The sequence below is a fragment of the Pan troglodytes genome, chromosome 3, assembly GCF_028858775.2.
Source record: "Pan troglodytes isolate AG18354 chromosome 3, NHGRI_mPanTro3-v2.0_pri, whole genome shotgun sequence".
NCBI lineage: Eukaryota > Metazoa > Chordata > Mammalia > Primates > Hominidae > Pan > Pan troglodytes.
Genome location: NC_072401.2, coordinates 156,342,103 through 156,358,859, shown reverse-complemented (window position 1 = coordinate 156,358,859; position 16,757 = coordinate 156,342,103). Strand labels below are relative to the sequence as shown.

The following is a 16,757-nucleotide window of genomic DNA, read 5'->3' as shown; positions in this document are numbered from 1 at the left end:
CATCAAGTATATATTTTACAATTATGGTATTTTCTTGCAAGGAAATACCATCACCTGCCACCTTTACAGAAAAGCAATTCTTAGGCCAAACTCACAGTTAAATTCAGAGATGCTGTATCTTCAAGTAAAAACATGACCTTAAGGCAGGGCTCAGTGGCTCATGCCTGTAATCCTAGCACTTTGGTAGGCCGAGGCGGGTGGATCACCTGAGGTCAGGAGTTCAAGACCAGCCTGGCCAACATGGTGAAACCCTGTCTCTACTAAAAATACAAAAATTAGCCGGGCATGGTGGCGGGCGCCTGTAATCCCAGCTACTCCAGAGGCTGAGGCAGGAGAATAGCTTGAACCTGGGATGCTGAGGTTGCAGCGCCAACCAAGGTTGCAGCGTGAGCCAAGATCGCGCCATGGCACTCCAGCCTGGGCGACAAGAGCGAAACTCTGTCTCAAACAAAAACCCATGACCTTAATGTTTTTAATGAATTTCCAAGTAAGGTTGATTTATATTGCTATTCTTTTGCTAGATTTTTTCCCCCCTCTCAAAGTGTAAGCAGTATGCTCTCAGGACAGGATTAGTGAAACTGAAACAGGGCCAGTAAAATGTTTGTCTGTTTAAGTTTGTAAATGCCTAAGTCGATCCATTTTTTTTTTTTACATAGAAAAATAATTGGGTAGGGTTGATCACAAACCACAGATTTTACCAGGGTAGAAAGCAAAAATACCAATACTTGGCACAAGGATATGTATAAATAAAAATGGCTAAAGTCTCCAATTGTGTCTTTCTTCTACCAGCTTTGAAAAGCTGTACCCTGGCATTGTTGAAGCCACAATAATCAGCAGGCAACTAGGAAATGGCCAAGAGCTATGCAGTTTTAAGAAATAAATAAAAACAATCTATTAGCAGAAAATAAATATCGGGTTTTGTTATATCTACATGTCAAAATTTTCCAAATTAAAACAGCTATTCCTCAACGTTCACTTAACAAGTGTTTACTGGACTGTTTAAGCGAAATTGTTTTCAGGTGTTAAGCCTACAAGTGTCCAAGTGCTTCTCGCCAGGATTAGAACCAGGAGACACAAAGCACGCAGGCGACCTCCAAAGAGATCAAGGTAGTGGAAATGCCTTAGATAGAGCCCACGGGAGTTTGCTCTCCAGACGCTTAGGTTCTCTGAATAAAAAGCGTTAAGCTTCCGGGGAATACAGCACGAACAACCAGGACCCCAACTAAGGCAGAAAACATAATTCTAAGATTTCTTCAGAGGAACGAGTGAAACCCTCCACCCAGGCCCTTCCAGGAGTCTCGAGGCTTTCAGCCTCGAGACTCCACCCTAGAGGCGGTCCCGAGGAGGGAGACCCGCCTCCTGATCCTAGATGGCCGAGGGAGACTAGCGCGCGTGCGCAGAGCTTGCATCACATCCGCCGCCTGGGCGCCCAAGTCCGGAAGGTGCTGCACAGCTGTGGCGGCGGGTACTGCGTTAGTGATTAGAGTTTCTTCCCTGCCGGAGGTGGGATACACGGTAGCATCATGGTCGAGGTAAAGTGACACTGGGGCTCTCAAGAGTCGTTTGTCTCTGGACTGTTTTTTTGGCAGTGCGCGTGGGGGATTGAGAGTACTTGGAGTCCAGAGAGAAAAGAGGCTACGAGGGGAGCTATTTGGCCAAGGCCGGGTGGTCTCTTCTTCGGGTTTTCGGGGAAGGGGTAGAAGCCGGATGAGAACCCGAGTCGGAGGTTCAGCCTGGGCGCGAAGCCTGAGATAATTCGTCCAGTCCTCGTTTGACTCTTGGGAGCTGGAAACTGTCCTCGGAGGCGGGGCCTCTGTTGGTGTTCGATCACTGGTACTTGCCGCCCTCGGGGCAGTGTCAGTGATTCTGTGCCCTAAAAGATTGGTAGTCTTCTCTATCTTGCGTTCAGGTCGTCTCTTATTTCACCTCTACCCCCAGAAAAACTTGCCATTCTTTACATCTTTCCCTGGCATGAACAGCCAACGCTGTTAGCTGGTCTTGTCCATCTTACCCCACATGTTTATTGATTCCATTCACTCTTCTCCACATCCCCTGCAGTCCACCTTAATTGAGACCAACATCATCTTTCACCTGGACTGGTGCATTAGCTCCCCGTTGGTTGGTTTCCTTGCTTCCATTTTGTTCTATAAGTTGTTCTGTTTAAAACGTAAGTTGTTCATACCTTTCTTGTTTAAAACCCTTTACTGACCCTATGTTGCTAGAACAAAATATAGGCTGTTGTAATAGTCTAAAAGACCTTACCTAATCTGGACCTTGTCTACCCTTGCAGCTACAAAGCACCATCTCATCCTCCATACACAGCTGTACTGCGCTCCTTGTATTATTTCAGTTAACTGAACTTTTTTTTACATGACATTTCCATCAGCCTGGTTCGTTCTTACCTCTGTTTTGTGCAAGGCTAACTCCCTTTCTGCTTAAATATCACCTTAGTGAAATCTTTCACAATTATACTTAGTCCTTCGTTCCCTGACTCAGCGCCTTGCTTGTTGCCTTCATAGCACTTATCAAAATGTGAAATTATTTTACTTTTTATTTGTCTGTTTCCTCTTGAGCACAGGGACCATGACTACCTTTTTATCATTCTATTGTGAGATTCTAGCACAATACCTGCTAGACACACAGTAGGAGCTCAGTAAATATTATTGAGTAAGTTAAACTCCGGCATCACTCAGTTGCTAAACCTGAGGTTCTAGCCAAAGAGGAGCTTCCTCCTCTTCTCTGAACTTGACTCCTGTAGCTTGCAACAAGTAGCTATGGTGAGTGGTATAAAGCTTTTTACATATTTAAACACGTGAAGTGTATAATCAATCTGACTTTAGGTTATGATTTGTGTAATTTGTAGATAGGTGTGTAATTACATTCTTTTGTTTTAGGAGGTACAGAAACATTCTGTACACACCCTTGTGTTCAGGTCATTGAAGAGGACCCATGACATGTTTGTAGCTGATAATGGAAAACCTGTGCCTTTAGATGAAGAGAGGTTGGTGTAGTTTTTTTTTTTCAATTGCTAAAATACTTAACATTCTAATACTGGGGGAAGAGAGCAGGGAGAGGGAGTCCTTTAAAGATAAGCTAGTCATGGGCTAATTATTCAATAATGAGTGGTGTTTTGGCATAATTTAAGCTGATTTAACTTTTTTTTTGGCCTTTTACAGTAAAAGTTTCATTAATTAATTGCATTTTACAAATACCCAGTAATTAAGAGAGTCCCTTTTAGGTATTTTATTTTATAATCAATCACTTTGTATGTGCTTTCAGCTTCCCGCTGCTCTCAGAGCCTTGCTGAGCTGAAATTGTACCTGGCCAGTACCTCTACTCCCATCTTTTCTCGTTAGTATGATGAAGATTTTTGAGTGGTGGCATATTTTTGGTTCTACATATCCAGCTTCAGTCTGGGATTGCATTATGTGCAGTGTTCCTTCTTTGTCCTTTACCTTTTTAAAATCTACTTAACTCCTCAAACAAGCATTTATATTTAATTTATAAAGTAGACTATTTTTAAAAGTAATATAAGTGCATTTCTTTTTAAGATATTGAACCAATTAAGTACTTTGATTAGTTCTAACTAACCTGTTTGGATACATCTAGTAAAGGTTGCTATAGAGTTTTTACTATATTTATATTTTGAAGGAAAGTATATTGACTTTGAGGTTTCTTAAAGGGTATGTTAGTTTCTGTATATCTTTCAGTCAGACCCTTGACAATTTATCATAAAAGGTTTTCTATTTATTAGGTAACAAACTAAAATATTACGTAGGTTTAATGAATGCTGTGTGGTCGAATGTAAGCAAAAGAACAGATATGGTGGGGAAATGCACTTGGAAATTTTTGATTCTTTTAAATACTACTTAAAATCATACTAGAAACTTTTTCTACGTGAATGGGCAAACTTAAGCTAAGTGTTTGTTTTAAAGTATTTATGGATACGTTCTTATGTTTATAATTTCTAAATAGTCACAAACGAAAAATGGCAATCAAGCTTCGTAATGAGTATGGTCCTGTGTTGCATATGCCTACTTCAAAAGAAAATCTTAAAGAGAAGGGTCCTCAGAATGCAACGGATTCATATGTTCATAAACAGTACCCTGCCAATCAAGGTGAGTATGGTATTATCAGAAATGTCAGACTTATATGTGAATTTTAAAAACAGAAAAATAAAATGTGTTATTTTTGCCCCTCCTGGCAGGACTTATTGTGGTCGTACAGTATTTAATGGCTGTACCTGTATTATAATGCAAGTTTTGATCCTCATGGGAATGCTGTTGATGACTTTTTTCTTATGGGAAATAAAAATGGTAGTATAATGATGGCAGAGATTCTTAGAGTGTGGAGAAGGTCACAGTAGAGATTAAAGGAAAAAATTGGAGAATATTCTTAACCTGTGAGGATACCATCTATCTTGTCTGTAATTCAGAAAGATGAAATTAAATACTGAAATCTTAATAAGTAAAGAGAATTCAAGATTCCACAGGAAACCATTTGCTTGGAAGAAATACCAGAGTGGATTGTCACTTGATAGGAGGGCTTCTTTGTATACCATTGCTATATAGCAAATGGTCAAGGACATGGTTTACAGAGATCAAAGCAAAAGTGATCAACTTCCCTTATTTCTGAGGCTTGACTTTAGTTGAGAAAATTTGATAGATCCAGTTGAAAATTTAATATTACTTGATACATTTAAAGAGATGATAACTTTTGTATAAGGTAAATTCACTACTGTTTATTTTTTTTGTGTTTTTTCTAGGACAAGAAGTTGAATACTTTGTGGCAGGTACACATCCATACCCACCAGGACCTGGTTAGTGAGCTGTTATATATTGAAAATGTCTTAAAAATGTCACATATATTTTCACTAATGAGCCAATAATGAGATTCTTGTTGCCTATAAAATGCAAGATAAGCTCAATAGCCAAGCATCCATGCATAGCTTTGTAGGTGATAATGAATACTCATATGCCTTCATTCAGCAAACATTCTTAAGTACGTATAATTTTTCAGGCAATGTGCTAGGAATTCAAAGACAGTAAAACTGTTGCAGGCCTAGTTATTTATTATCTGGTGGTTTAGGCAGACATGTAAATATCACTAAGCTTGTAAAAATGATGGAAATGTTAGAAGCAGTATCTGAGAAACATGTCCTCTGTCTGTATTAAGGCATTGGTCCACAGATGGAGTGGCCAGTATAACGGTAGAGGACAAAAGGCTTAGTATGTAAAGAAAGTACAGGGAAATTGGGTGTTTCTAGTTTTAGTAAGTTACATCCACTCTTGGAAACATTCTGTTAGTATTTGAGGAATTGCTAAATACTGACTTGAAACTAATACCCAAATGTAATGGAAATTAACTTTACTATTCTGGGCCGCTTTAATACCATGTGGGCTGTGATCAAATCAAATTTGAGTTACGTGTTATTAAGCAGTATTTATTGTAGAAATTAAAAACAAAGATGAGCAAAACTTAATCAAATTTGTATAATATCACTGCCTGGAGATAATAAACATTTGGTGTATGTTTTCCTTCATCATTTTATTTTAAATGCATGTAAATGAATAATACACAGCTACTAAAAGAAGTTCATTTTTCATTTTAATAGGGGTTGCTTTGACAGCAGATACTAAGATCCAGAGAATGCCAAGTGAATCAGCTGCACAGTCCTTAGCGGTGGCATTACCTTCGCAGACCAAGTATGAAATATTATAATTACAAAGATCTTAAAAGCATATTTCACTGTTCACATTTTTTCTTTTTAAAATTTCCTTATAACTATTATATGACATTTTCCTTTATCAGGACTTAATAACAACTTAAAATAAAGGGTTAGTTTTGCAGAATACATGACTGGAGGCATTAATTACTTTGAATATATTATTTCTTTTGCCTCAGGGCTGATGCAAATCGTACTGCACCTAGTGGAAGTGAATACCGACATCCTGGGGCTTCTGACCGTCCACAGCCTACAGCGATGAATTCAGTAAGTTTTTGTGCATCAAATAGCAGGTTTCTAACTTTTGGAACATGTTGCCTTATTTCCCTCTTCTTTGGAATTATTAAGATAAATAGCAGCCTGAGCTAGTCATTCATATTTCATAGCCCTAAAACTCAAGTTGGTAGTAAATTAACGTATTTTTTGGAATTTAATTCTGTTATTTGTCTACTTGTACATTGTGTGTAATATATATTTTGATAAAGATAATGTGATGTTGGTATTTATTGCCCACTATTAAAAATGCAAGGAGAGTTTTTCTGAAACTTGTGTTAGTATGTATTGAATATGAAAGTCTTTTTTTTATTAAATTTTAAGTTGGTATGTACAGTTATCTTGAGTGCTGTTAGTGTTGTACTATTCATGGGCTATACAACTAGTCTTATAAATGAGCATTTAGAAATAAGTTTATCTGTTTGTAAGTAAATGGCAACTGGTATTAGTATGGTAGAAATAGTTGTTGAATTATTTTCTATAGTTCTTTTATTGATTTATCTGCAGCATAATAAATATGCTGCCACTTGAAATAAGTGCTGGTTTTGCTTCTCAGCTCATTATGCAATTGATTTGACTTTATGAAGTGAATGAATGTGTAACCGCCACATCTCCTTTCCTCCTTTATTCCATTCAGAGCACATCTTCTGTCCAGGCTCTCTACCCTCCTTATGAGGGTATAATTTAAGCTTCTTGAGGGCAGGAACTTTATGGGCTTATTTATGTTTTGGATGACTAGATGACTGCTAACAATAGATGGTATATCAGGCGGTATACCTGTTAAAATAGTATTTAAATATTGTATTAGAAGATAAATAGAAGGAACTGTCAGTCTTTGCTATATTAAACCAATAATGTTAAAATATGACAGTGAAAGGCAGTGGCATTAATACACTTAAAATGACTTTAATATTGGGAGCTTACATGGAGCATTTACTACTTTTTAAATCTTTGTAGTAACCCTATGAAATAGGCACTATTCTTCCCATTTTACAGGTGAGCCACATAGAGGTTACATGATTGTTACCTAATGTCAAACAGCTAGTAATTGGCCAAGCTGGGTTTTGAACCCGTACACAGTGATGTGTGCTCTTAAGTCTAATGTTCTGCCTGTCTGTGATTTTATAATTGCTTTTTTAAGTTAACATACAGAAAATTTTATTTCTTCATTTATGGAAAAATTCTTTTGTAAGTTCCCTCTTTTCATTTCCATTTCTGAATTGATATCATGAAGCCTTAGGTATGATGTCTTTAATAATAATAATGTCTCTTCTATGTCTAGATTGTCATGGAGACTGGCAATACCAAGAACTCTGCACTGATGGCTAAAAAAGCCCCTACAATGCCAAAACCCCAGTGGCACCCACCGTGGAAACTCTACAGGGTGAGTGACTCTGCATTTATTTTATTATGTGAGCCATGATTGCTTTGTAGTTGACAAGCACTGAAGAATAGAATAAGGAGGAAAAAGAGTGAATATGAAAAGCTGGTAGAGCGATCTGAGGTGGATTGAGAAGAGTCGTAGGGAGTATCTTAAAAGATCTCTTGGGAAGGTGACTTCCTTAAGTAAAAGTTATACTTTTATATAAAATAGTATGAAATGTCAAGATAAAGCTACTAAATATGGATGGCAGAATAAATAAATTTAGAAAAAGAGTTCAAAGTATTTAGTTTGAAGGTGAAGGGGAAAAACACCATATAAAGAAAGTTCTTTGGGCCTACCAGTTACTCTTTCAACTACAATAAATGAAAATGATTCAGAGTGTATCATCTAAAAGAAAATACACATGCATGCTAACTTCAGCAGCACATACACTGAAATTGGAATGGTACGGAGAAGATGAGCATGGCCCTTCCACAAGGTTAACACAGATTCGTAAAGTGTTCCATACTGTTTATTTTGCATTGCTTGCCTATACCAAAATATCTCATGTACTCCATAAATACATTTCTACTGTGTACTCACAAAAATTAAAAACAGAAAATTTTAAAAAAGAAAATGTACATAGTAGGAAATGTACAGCTATACATAATTTAATATGTATCTTAAAAATTTTATTTTTCAAATGATTGTACAGTAAGAGCCTTTTTGTTTGACATACAGGTCTAATGAATTGTAATAGATGTATTGATTTGGGTAACCACTACCACAATTAGGATATAGATGTTACACCACCTCAAAAAACACCCTTGTGCTATTCTTTTGTAGTTACACTTTCCTTCACCTCTGACAATCACTGATCTGTTTTCTATCACTATAGTTGTCTTATTTTTTTTTTCAATAATTTCAGTTCTAATTTATTTTTAATTTTTATGGCTAACATAATAGATGTGCATATTTATGGGCTACATATCAAATTTGATACAAGCATACAGTGTGTAGGCCAGGCATGGTGGCTCATGCCTATAATCCCAGTGCTTTGGGAGGCCTAGGCAAGCGCATCTCTTGAGCCTAGGAGTTCAGTACCAGCCTGGGCAACACAACAAAACCCCGTCTCTACAAAAAAATACAAAAATTGGCTATGTGTAGTGGCGCACACCTGTAGTCCCAGCTACTCCAGAGGCTGAAGTGGGAGGATCACTTGGGCTCAGGAGGCGGAGGTTGCAGTGAGCCAAGATCACGCCACTGCACTCCAGCCTGGGCAACAGAGTGACACCCTATCTCAAAACAAAAAACAAAGAAAAACATACAGTGTGTAATGATCAAATCACGGTAATTGGGATATTATTTCTTTGTATTAGGAACATTCCAATTTTACTCTTCTAGTTATTTTGAAATATACAATAAATTACTCTTAACTGTAGTCACCCTATTGTGCTACCAAGCTAACTAGCCAAACTAGTGCTACCAAACTAGCTAACCAAACTAGTGCTACCAAACACTAGATCTTACTCCCTTTATCTAACTATTTTTGTACCCGTGATCCACCCCTTCTTTATCTTCTGCCTCCCCACTATTCTTCCCAACCTCTGGTAGCCATCATTCAACTCTGAAGATCATTTATTTTTTAGCTCCCATATATGAGAGAGAGCACGCAATATTTGTTTTTCTGTGCCTGGCTTATTTCACTTAACATAGTATCTTCCAGTTCCATCCATGTTGTTGCAAATAACAGAATTTCATTCTTTTTTATGGCTGAATAGTATTCCATTGTGTGTATGTACCACATTTTATTTATCCATTCACCTCATGATGGACACTTAGGTTGGTTTAGCTGTGTCTTTTTGACTATGTCATATAAATGGAATCATACAATATGTACTTTTTGAGACTGGCTTCCTTCACACAGCTTAATACTTCATGAGTCATTGAAGTTGTTGCAAGTATTAATAATGTATTCCTTTTTATTACTGAGTAGTATACATTATATAGATGAGCCACAATTTGTGTTGACTATTAACTCACTGAAGATAATTTCATATTATTGTAAAATATAATAGTCATTATCTTTTAAATTTATGATTTGAAGATGGGAGGGCAATTCAAACTCGGGCTGCAGTTAAACTTAAATACATTTTAACTTCTATGTTGGCCTGCCCATTCTACTTTGTTTTATACAGGTTATCAGTGGGCATCTTGGCTGGGTTCGATGTATTGCTGTGGAACCTGGAAATCAGTGGTTTGTTACTGGATCTGCTGACAGAACTATAAAGGTAATAATGAAGGAAGAAAAAATAAACATGACTTTGTGTTTGTCATGTAAGTTTAATCAGTTATTATTTCCTGTGGCAGGAATTGCTCTTGCAGTTCCTCTGTTATTTTAGACCTGAATGAGGAGTAAAATTTATCATTTATACTAATAAGTGTTCTAAATAAATATCTGTTTGAAAAGTGCTATTTAAACCACTTTTTCTTTACCTGCTGAATACCTACCACTAATTCCTTTATACTTACATTGTTCTCTCCAACTGGTTACAAAATTAAGAGCATGCTCATTCATAGAAAATGTGGAAAATATAGAGAATTATGAAAGTACATAGACCTGTATATAATCCTACCATTGTTAGATATTTGGATAAGTTTCGTTTTAGTATTTATTTCTGTAAGTATCAATACCTTTACTTCTAAGCTCTTTTCCTGTGTGTGTATCTTTTAAAAAATCATTCTTAGTATGTAATTTTGTATGTTGCTTTTTTCACTTAACGTTGTATCAAAGGCATATTCCTGTGAAAAATTTACCATCTTTTAAAGTGGTTGCATAATATATCATTTAGATAGTCTATAATCTGTTTTCCTATTATTGGACAGTAGAGTTTTTAGTCTGATTTTCACCATTACAAGTAATGCTGTTAAGTTTTGTATATAAGACTTTTTCTGTATTTTAAATTATTTTGTTATGGTAGAGTTCCATAAATGGAATAAATGGGTCAAATATTTTTGAAGCTGATACCCAAAGTACAAATTACTTTCCAAATGGGTGAATCGATACTTGCAGTGTATGAGAGGATCCTTTTCAGCACATTGGTTGTACATTCCTTTACAAATATCTAATATGGTAAGCAAAAATGGATACTTAATCTTTTTTAAAAACTTTGTATAAAATTTCTAATGAGTGTGAACTTTTTCATATCTGTATTTGCTGCTTTTAGGATTTCTTTAAGTTGTTGCCATCCTCAGTTAATTTAATACCATACTTTTCTTACTGTTATTATCAAAGATATCATTTATATAACAAGAAGGTTAACCTTTTGTCATCTAATTGCAAATATTTTTCCAGTTTGAGCATGCCAGTTTTTTTCTTGCTTTTATTTGGAGGGGAGTCATTTTGCAAAATTTTTTATTTTTACCTATTTGTTATCTTTTTCCTTTTGTCTTTGAAAGCTCAGTTCTAATAATCAGGATTCTAAAATTTTGTTTTGCAGTAACCAGTGAAAGAAAAAAATAAATATTCTTTGATTGCAGATCTGGGACTTGGCTAGTGGCAAATTAAAACTGTCATTGACTGGGCATATTAGTACTGTGCGGGGCGTGATAGTAAGCACAAGGAGCCCATACCTGTTCTCTTGTGGAGAAGACAAACAAGTGAAATGCTGGGATCTCGAATACAATAAGGTAAGTTTGGAGTTAAGGATTTAAAACATTGTGAACTACTATTTATCTTTCTAATTCTAGAAGTTTTAACTTTCCTGCTTTGTCTTTAGGTTATACGGCATTATCATGGACATTTAAGTGCAGTGTATGGTTTGGATTTGCACCCGACAATCGATGTGTTGGTAACCTGTAGTCGAGATTCAACTGCACGGGTAAATGGGATAGAGTTGTGTATTTATCTGTAAATATATTGCATCTTGTAGGGTGCACGTTTGGTTTCAGTGTCTTCAATTGATTGATAGAGAATTAAAGATAGCTGTCTTGAGTCATCAATATCCTAGTCCCTAAGTTTCTTAACTTGCATTTTTTTCCACCTTAGTCTTCAGTTGTATGGCCTCACCATGTTAGTGTTATTAGTGCCCTGCCCCTGAAATGTGATATTCTCATGTTCCATTCTGTAACAACTATTGTCCATTAGTTCTTTCATTCAGTAGTCTTAAAAAGTAGTCCCATCATACCCATTCTTAGATTTTCAGTACCCTGATCTTTTAGCTTTTTAGAATTCTTGCAAGTTGTCTCCTATTTATATGCGTCCTCCAGTTTGTAAATCATTATCTTTCACTTAAGCATTTTCTTTATTATATTCAGGCACTAGTTGTGTAGTAAATTTTCAGCCTTGAATTGATCCAGTTATCTTCTTGAGATAATGAATACCTATTCTCTTTCCTAATGTGTCTATTGTGTTTTTATAGATTTGGGATGTGAGAACTAAAGCCAGTGTACACACATTATCTGGACATACAAATGCAGTTGCTACAGTGAGATGTCAGGCTGCAGAACCACAAATTATTACAGGTATGATCGATACTTTTCAAGTTTACAGAATATTCATGTCAGAATCCATGTTATTATACATATACTTTTAATATTCATGATGACTCTTGCTCTGTATTGTGTTTACAGTGTTTCTGTGTCATATTTTAATCATGGACAATTGAAATGTATTCAAATGAAATTTCATTCCACTGTTTTTACCTCATGCTTTTTACATATCATAGAGTATGCCATACATAGTATCCTGTAATGTCTGACTAGAATACTGTGTTATGAACAATTAAGTATTATTTTATAGTGTCAAAATTATTTTTCTAAGAAATTGAAGTTAGAAGACAAAACACCTTGAGACTAGTAACCTTTAGAACTGATTTGAATCTTACTTTGCTCTAAATAAAGTTAGTAACAATGGATCTTTAATACTAGAAAATAATTCCTTTGCCTGATGTATTTTATTAACTTAAAAAAATCATTGAAGTTTTTTCCTTTTCACTAGGGTATACAATTATATATTTATTTGTTATTTGCATTTGCTTTAGCTGTTCAATTGACAGTGAATCAATTGTTGTCTTGCATTTTTTTAAAGAATTAAAATCAACCTAAAAATTTGGAACTATGAAGAAATTAGCCAAGACTAATTTGCATGTGATATGACTTTCATTTAGAACATAGGTGTTTTGGAAGAATGCTTTGTATTTTATTTAACTTTTGCATTATTTTTCCTGGTCTATGTTTTGAGGGATATATGTGTTTCTATTACAGGAAGCCATGATACTACAATTCGATTATGGGATCTGGTGGCTGGAAAAACAAGAGTGACATTAACAAATCACAAAAAATCAGTTAGGGCTGTGGTTTTACATCCAAGACAGTAAGTGTATTTTCCTAATTAGCTTCTTGTTTTTCTTCAGTTCTTAAGATAATGCTGAAATGCTAGTGGTGTTAGCACTGCTTTTGGCAGTCATTTAGCTGCTGTCATTTCTAGGCCTGTGCCGCATAGGAAAGTGTGTTTATTTTATTTTCCTCATGCACTATTTTGCTTCATGCCCTATAAAACATGAGGAAAGCCTTCTACTTGATAACAAATAAATAATGTCAAATGAGGCAATGTAAATCATGATTAAATGCTGCATGTCAAAATAAAAGATATTAGTGGCTGGGCTTAATGTTTTGGACATAAATGATTTTGGACACTGAGACATTCATTGAATAGTTTAATTCTTAAGGAGGAAGTTAATATATGTAGAAAGAGAAATAATAAGAACCGTGAACATTATAGTCGGAGTATCCAAAAAGGTGGAGCATAATATCACAACTATTGTTTGTTGTATCAGATCACTCTGACACTTTTCTGGATTCTTCCTCTCCTTCCTTTCCTCTTCTCTGTCTTCTACTCTCCATACCCTTTTCCCCCTCTCTTCTTCCTTCCTTTGCTTATCTTTCTCACTCCCATTTCGCCTCTCCTCCCTCCTGTTCTCTCTCTTCCTCTTGCCCTCTATTCCTTTTCTCTCTTTCTTCCTGTCCTGTCTTGCTCTCCCTCCCTCCAAAAGAGTTGCATAACACATTGCCCTTCATGTGAAATAAGGCTTCTGCACATTTATTGCTCTGGCTTAGTGCACAGCATTAAGGAAATGAAAGGAGAACAAAACATTAATCTGGGACTTAAAATAGACTGTTAAAAATGTGAAGGTCTGATTTAACCTTGAACAAATGTCTTAATATTTTTACATTTTGATACGACTACTTTGCTGAATATATAAATCATTGAGTATACAATGCAAAATATAACTGAAATAAACTTTTTAAAACCCACCACTTTATTTAACTTGGTTTACTTTGTCGTTAATTCTTTTTAATATTATTTCAGTTACACATTTGCATCTGGTTCTCCAGATAACATAAAGCAGTGGAAATTCCCTGATGGAAGTTTCATTCAAAATCTTTCCGGTCATAATGCTATTATTAACACATTGACGGTAAATTCTGATGGAGTGCTTGTATCTGGAGGTAAAATAGGATTTTTATAATAAATATGTTTAGTCTGTTATTTTTTCTTTTAATGATGAATAAACATTTGTAATGCTTCTAAGCTGTCACACTTAAGTATTATAGCAGCACTTGCCTGGTTAGGGCATATTTGCATGTTATTATGTGTGTTCATGCATATTCATATTACATGTAGTATATTTCATAGCTTAGTCCTCTTTGAGTTCCCATCTAATGAATCTCAGGGATTTATGCTGGGAATTGCTTAAAATTTTGTTTATTATTCTGGAATTGGATGTCAGATTTTCAGGTGCTTTTTAAGATCTATAAGTTCTGAACCCAGCGCAGATGAAAGTAGACAAACCAATATTAAGAGAAGGTGGAGTGCCTGTGTCTTATGTATTTTTATAACCGTAGTATTCCCATGCTTGGGCTAATGATGCTTCATAAATGTTTGTCAAGCTGTACTGCTGAGGGGATACCAGGTGTAACTAGATTTTTCCCTTTAAGCTGACAATGGCACCATGCATCTTTGGGACTGGAGAACTGGCTACAATTTTCAGAGAGTTCACGCAGCTGTGCAACCTGGGTCTTTGGACAGTGAATCAGGAATATTTGCTTGTGCTTTTGATCAGTCTGAAAGTCGATTACTAACAGCTGAAGCCGATAAAACCATTAAAGTATACAGAGAGGATGACACAGCCGTAAGTTCTGTGTTTCACATTCGTTAAGTAAAACAGCTATACCAATTTGGCAGCATATTCTCATTTAATTATCAGAAGGAAAAATAATCTTTATAGTATTTAAGATATCTGTCTTCTTGAATAGTGTCCATTTATATATTTCTATATTGTTTCACTGATGCCAGTGAATCCATGGATGGCTTTAATTTTATCCCAACTTTCTTTGTTATAGTTGCTGGGAAATGTTGCACCAAGAATAACAGCAAATAAATAGATTGCTATGTAAATTAATTCGAGAATCATAAGCTTTGGTGTTAATAGAATATCCAAGTAGAAATGTTATTTTAGATGGAAAACTACAAACTAAACATAATGAATCCATCCATCTGTTATTAGACTTGGATAATGCCAGAAGTTTATCAACTCTTCCTAAAATTGTCAAAGAACTAAGTGTATAAAGCCAATGAATAATGTTAGATACCTTATTTTTGTTAGAAAGGAAGCCTATTAGACATGAAGCAAACTAATAATACTTTATTTTAACTCACTTTTCTATTTTTAGACAGAAGAAACTCATCCAGTCAGCTGGAAACCAGAAATTATCAAGAGAAAGAGATTTTAATGAATGTGGAATTTTTTCTCTCTCTTTTTTTTTCTTTTTAATTAAAAAAAAAAAGCTTGGCGTTCATGAGGATATCCAGTCATTTTGTGCTCTGGCTGGGAATATAAAGGAGAAATTCACTTGCTTCAATCATTGCTGCTTCATATTTTACAATAAACTGTCCCCTGTCCCCTACCCCTGTGTTTTTATTTCTAAAACAATTTGTGATACTAGGAAGATGCAGATATCAAGTAAATGCAGGTTTATTGAACATAACTATTCTAGATGTAATATTTTGACAGTCTTATTAGAAAACCCCCTTTTTAAAAAAAAATGTATGAAACTGATTATTAGGACATTTGAAGGAGCAGTACTTTTTTTTTAGTCCTTTAAAAACTAATATCTGTGACTAATAATTTGAGATTAAAAGATTTGAAGTCTTAATTTATGTATGTTTATTCCAAAAACAGTTTTTGAGTGTATGTTCTACAAAGTTCTGCACTAGATACTGTTCAGGAAATAGACAAGTAAGATGTATCTGTCCTGTAAGACTTCCAGTTTGGTAGCTTAGTATAGAAATTCTGTAACAGAGGTGCAGGTGAAATGCTGGGGGAACAGAAGGGATAAGACCATTTATTTTTCTCAGGAAGGATTGTGGAAGACTTCATAGAGTAAGTGGCATTGGAGATTACCTTGAAGTGAAGGAGAACAAAGAAGGAAAAGAGATGAGGCATAAAGTGATGAAACCAGGCACAAGAAAGTGTGCGGTGTATTCTGGGACAAAGAATGTTCTGCTACTGTCGAATAATGGGGACTAAAGCTGGCTTGTTCTGGGGAAAGCTCATATAAGTATGGATTTTATTCCTCAACTAGTAGGATACCAATACTGGTATTGAAACGGGGAAAATAACTGGAGATACCAGTGCAGCTATTTAAAGCTGTAGCAAGGGCTGCAATCTTGCGGAGATTTTAAAGAGAAGTTTTAAAGTTTCTAATACTGATGCCTCTTTTTGGTAAATATAAGTTTTATAAATCCTGCCCTGGGATCCTGATTCCCCATTAATCAAGAAGATTTGTCAGACTTCACCTTCTATAATTAGAAAACACAGTTATAAGAACAGTCAATTTTTTAAATTTTCCAAATTAAAAAATTGCACCATGATTTTGAACGAGCACTTCCAATTACATTACCCATCTTGTATGCCATAGGTGGGAGTATAATTGTCACAGCCTTTAGGAATGTAGTTTTCCGGGATTTATTGAAACTTTGAACCTTTTGGCCTACTAAGTTCATTCCTAGGAAACTGCCTAATGGGAATAATCTGACAAGTGTACACAACCAAAGTCATTGCGCCTTTGTTCTTTAATACTTAAAACTAGCCCAAATGCCCTGTCAATAAGGGACTGGTTTAATAGATAGTACCTTTATGCAATTTGTTTCTAAGTATTCGTTAAGAGAGTGAGGAATGTCTGGATTATTAGGGCAAGATTTCTAAACTTTTGGGTAAAAAAAAAAGTTGTGCAAGCATTTTTGTGGACAACTTGATGCTCTAAAATATAAGTAACACCACATTACTAACAGTGGCTTTGTTAGGAAGCAGAATTATGGAAGAACTTTCATGG

The 16,757-nt window shown here is 35.5% G+C and overlaps 1 protein-coding gene and 1 non-coding gene across 3 annotated transcripts; both read left to right on the top strand.

The window, feature by feature from the left end:
* The first annotated feature begins 1,398 nt into the window (after positions 1-1,398).
* On the top strand, positions 1,399-15,578 carry PLRG1 (pleiotropic regulator 1). Of its 2 annotated transcripts, XM_063808394.1 has the most exons (16): positions 1,399-1,532; positions 2,895-3,001; positions 3,280-3,351; positions 3,976-4,118; positions 4,766-4,819; positions 5,615-5,705; positions 5,905-5,992; positions 7,281-7,382; positions 9,560-9,652; positions 10,902-11,051; positions 11,141-11,242; positions 11,783-11,885; positions 12,627-12,735; positions 13,732-13,871; positions 14,361-14,554; positions 15,096-15,578. In XM_063808394.1, the coding sequence occupies exons 4-16, from the start codon at positions 3,989-3,991 to the stop codon at positions 15,153-15,155; spliced, it is 1,416 nt and encodes a 471-aa protein (XP_063664464.1). In that variant the 5' UTR covers positions 1,399-1,532; positions 2,895-3,001; positions 3,280-3,351; positions 3,976-3,988; the 3' UTR covers positions 15,156-15,578. The 2 variants fall into 2 exon arrangements, with proteins under 2 accessions (XP_063664464.1, NP_001233577.1); NM_001246648.1 differs by lacking the exon at positions 3,280-3,351 and having other exon boundaries at positions 1,411-1,532; positions 15,096-15,329.
* On the top strand, positions 7,790-7,894 carry LOC112209067 (U6 spliceosomal RNA). The gene has a single exon (XR_002943747.1). It is a non-coding gene; the product is annotated as a U6 spliceosomal RNA (small nuclear RNA).
* Positions 15,579-16,757: the final 1,179 nt, after the last annotated feature.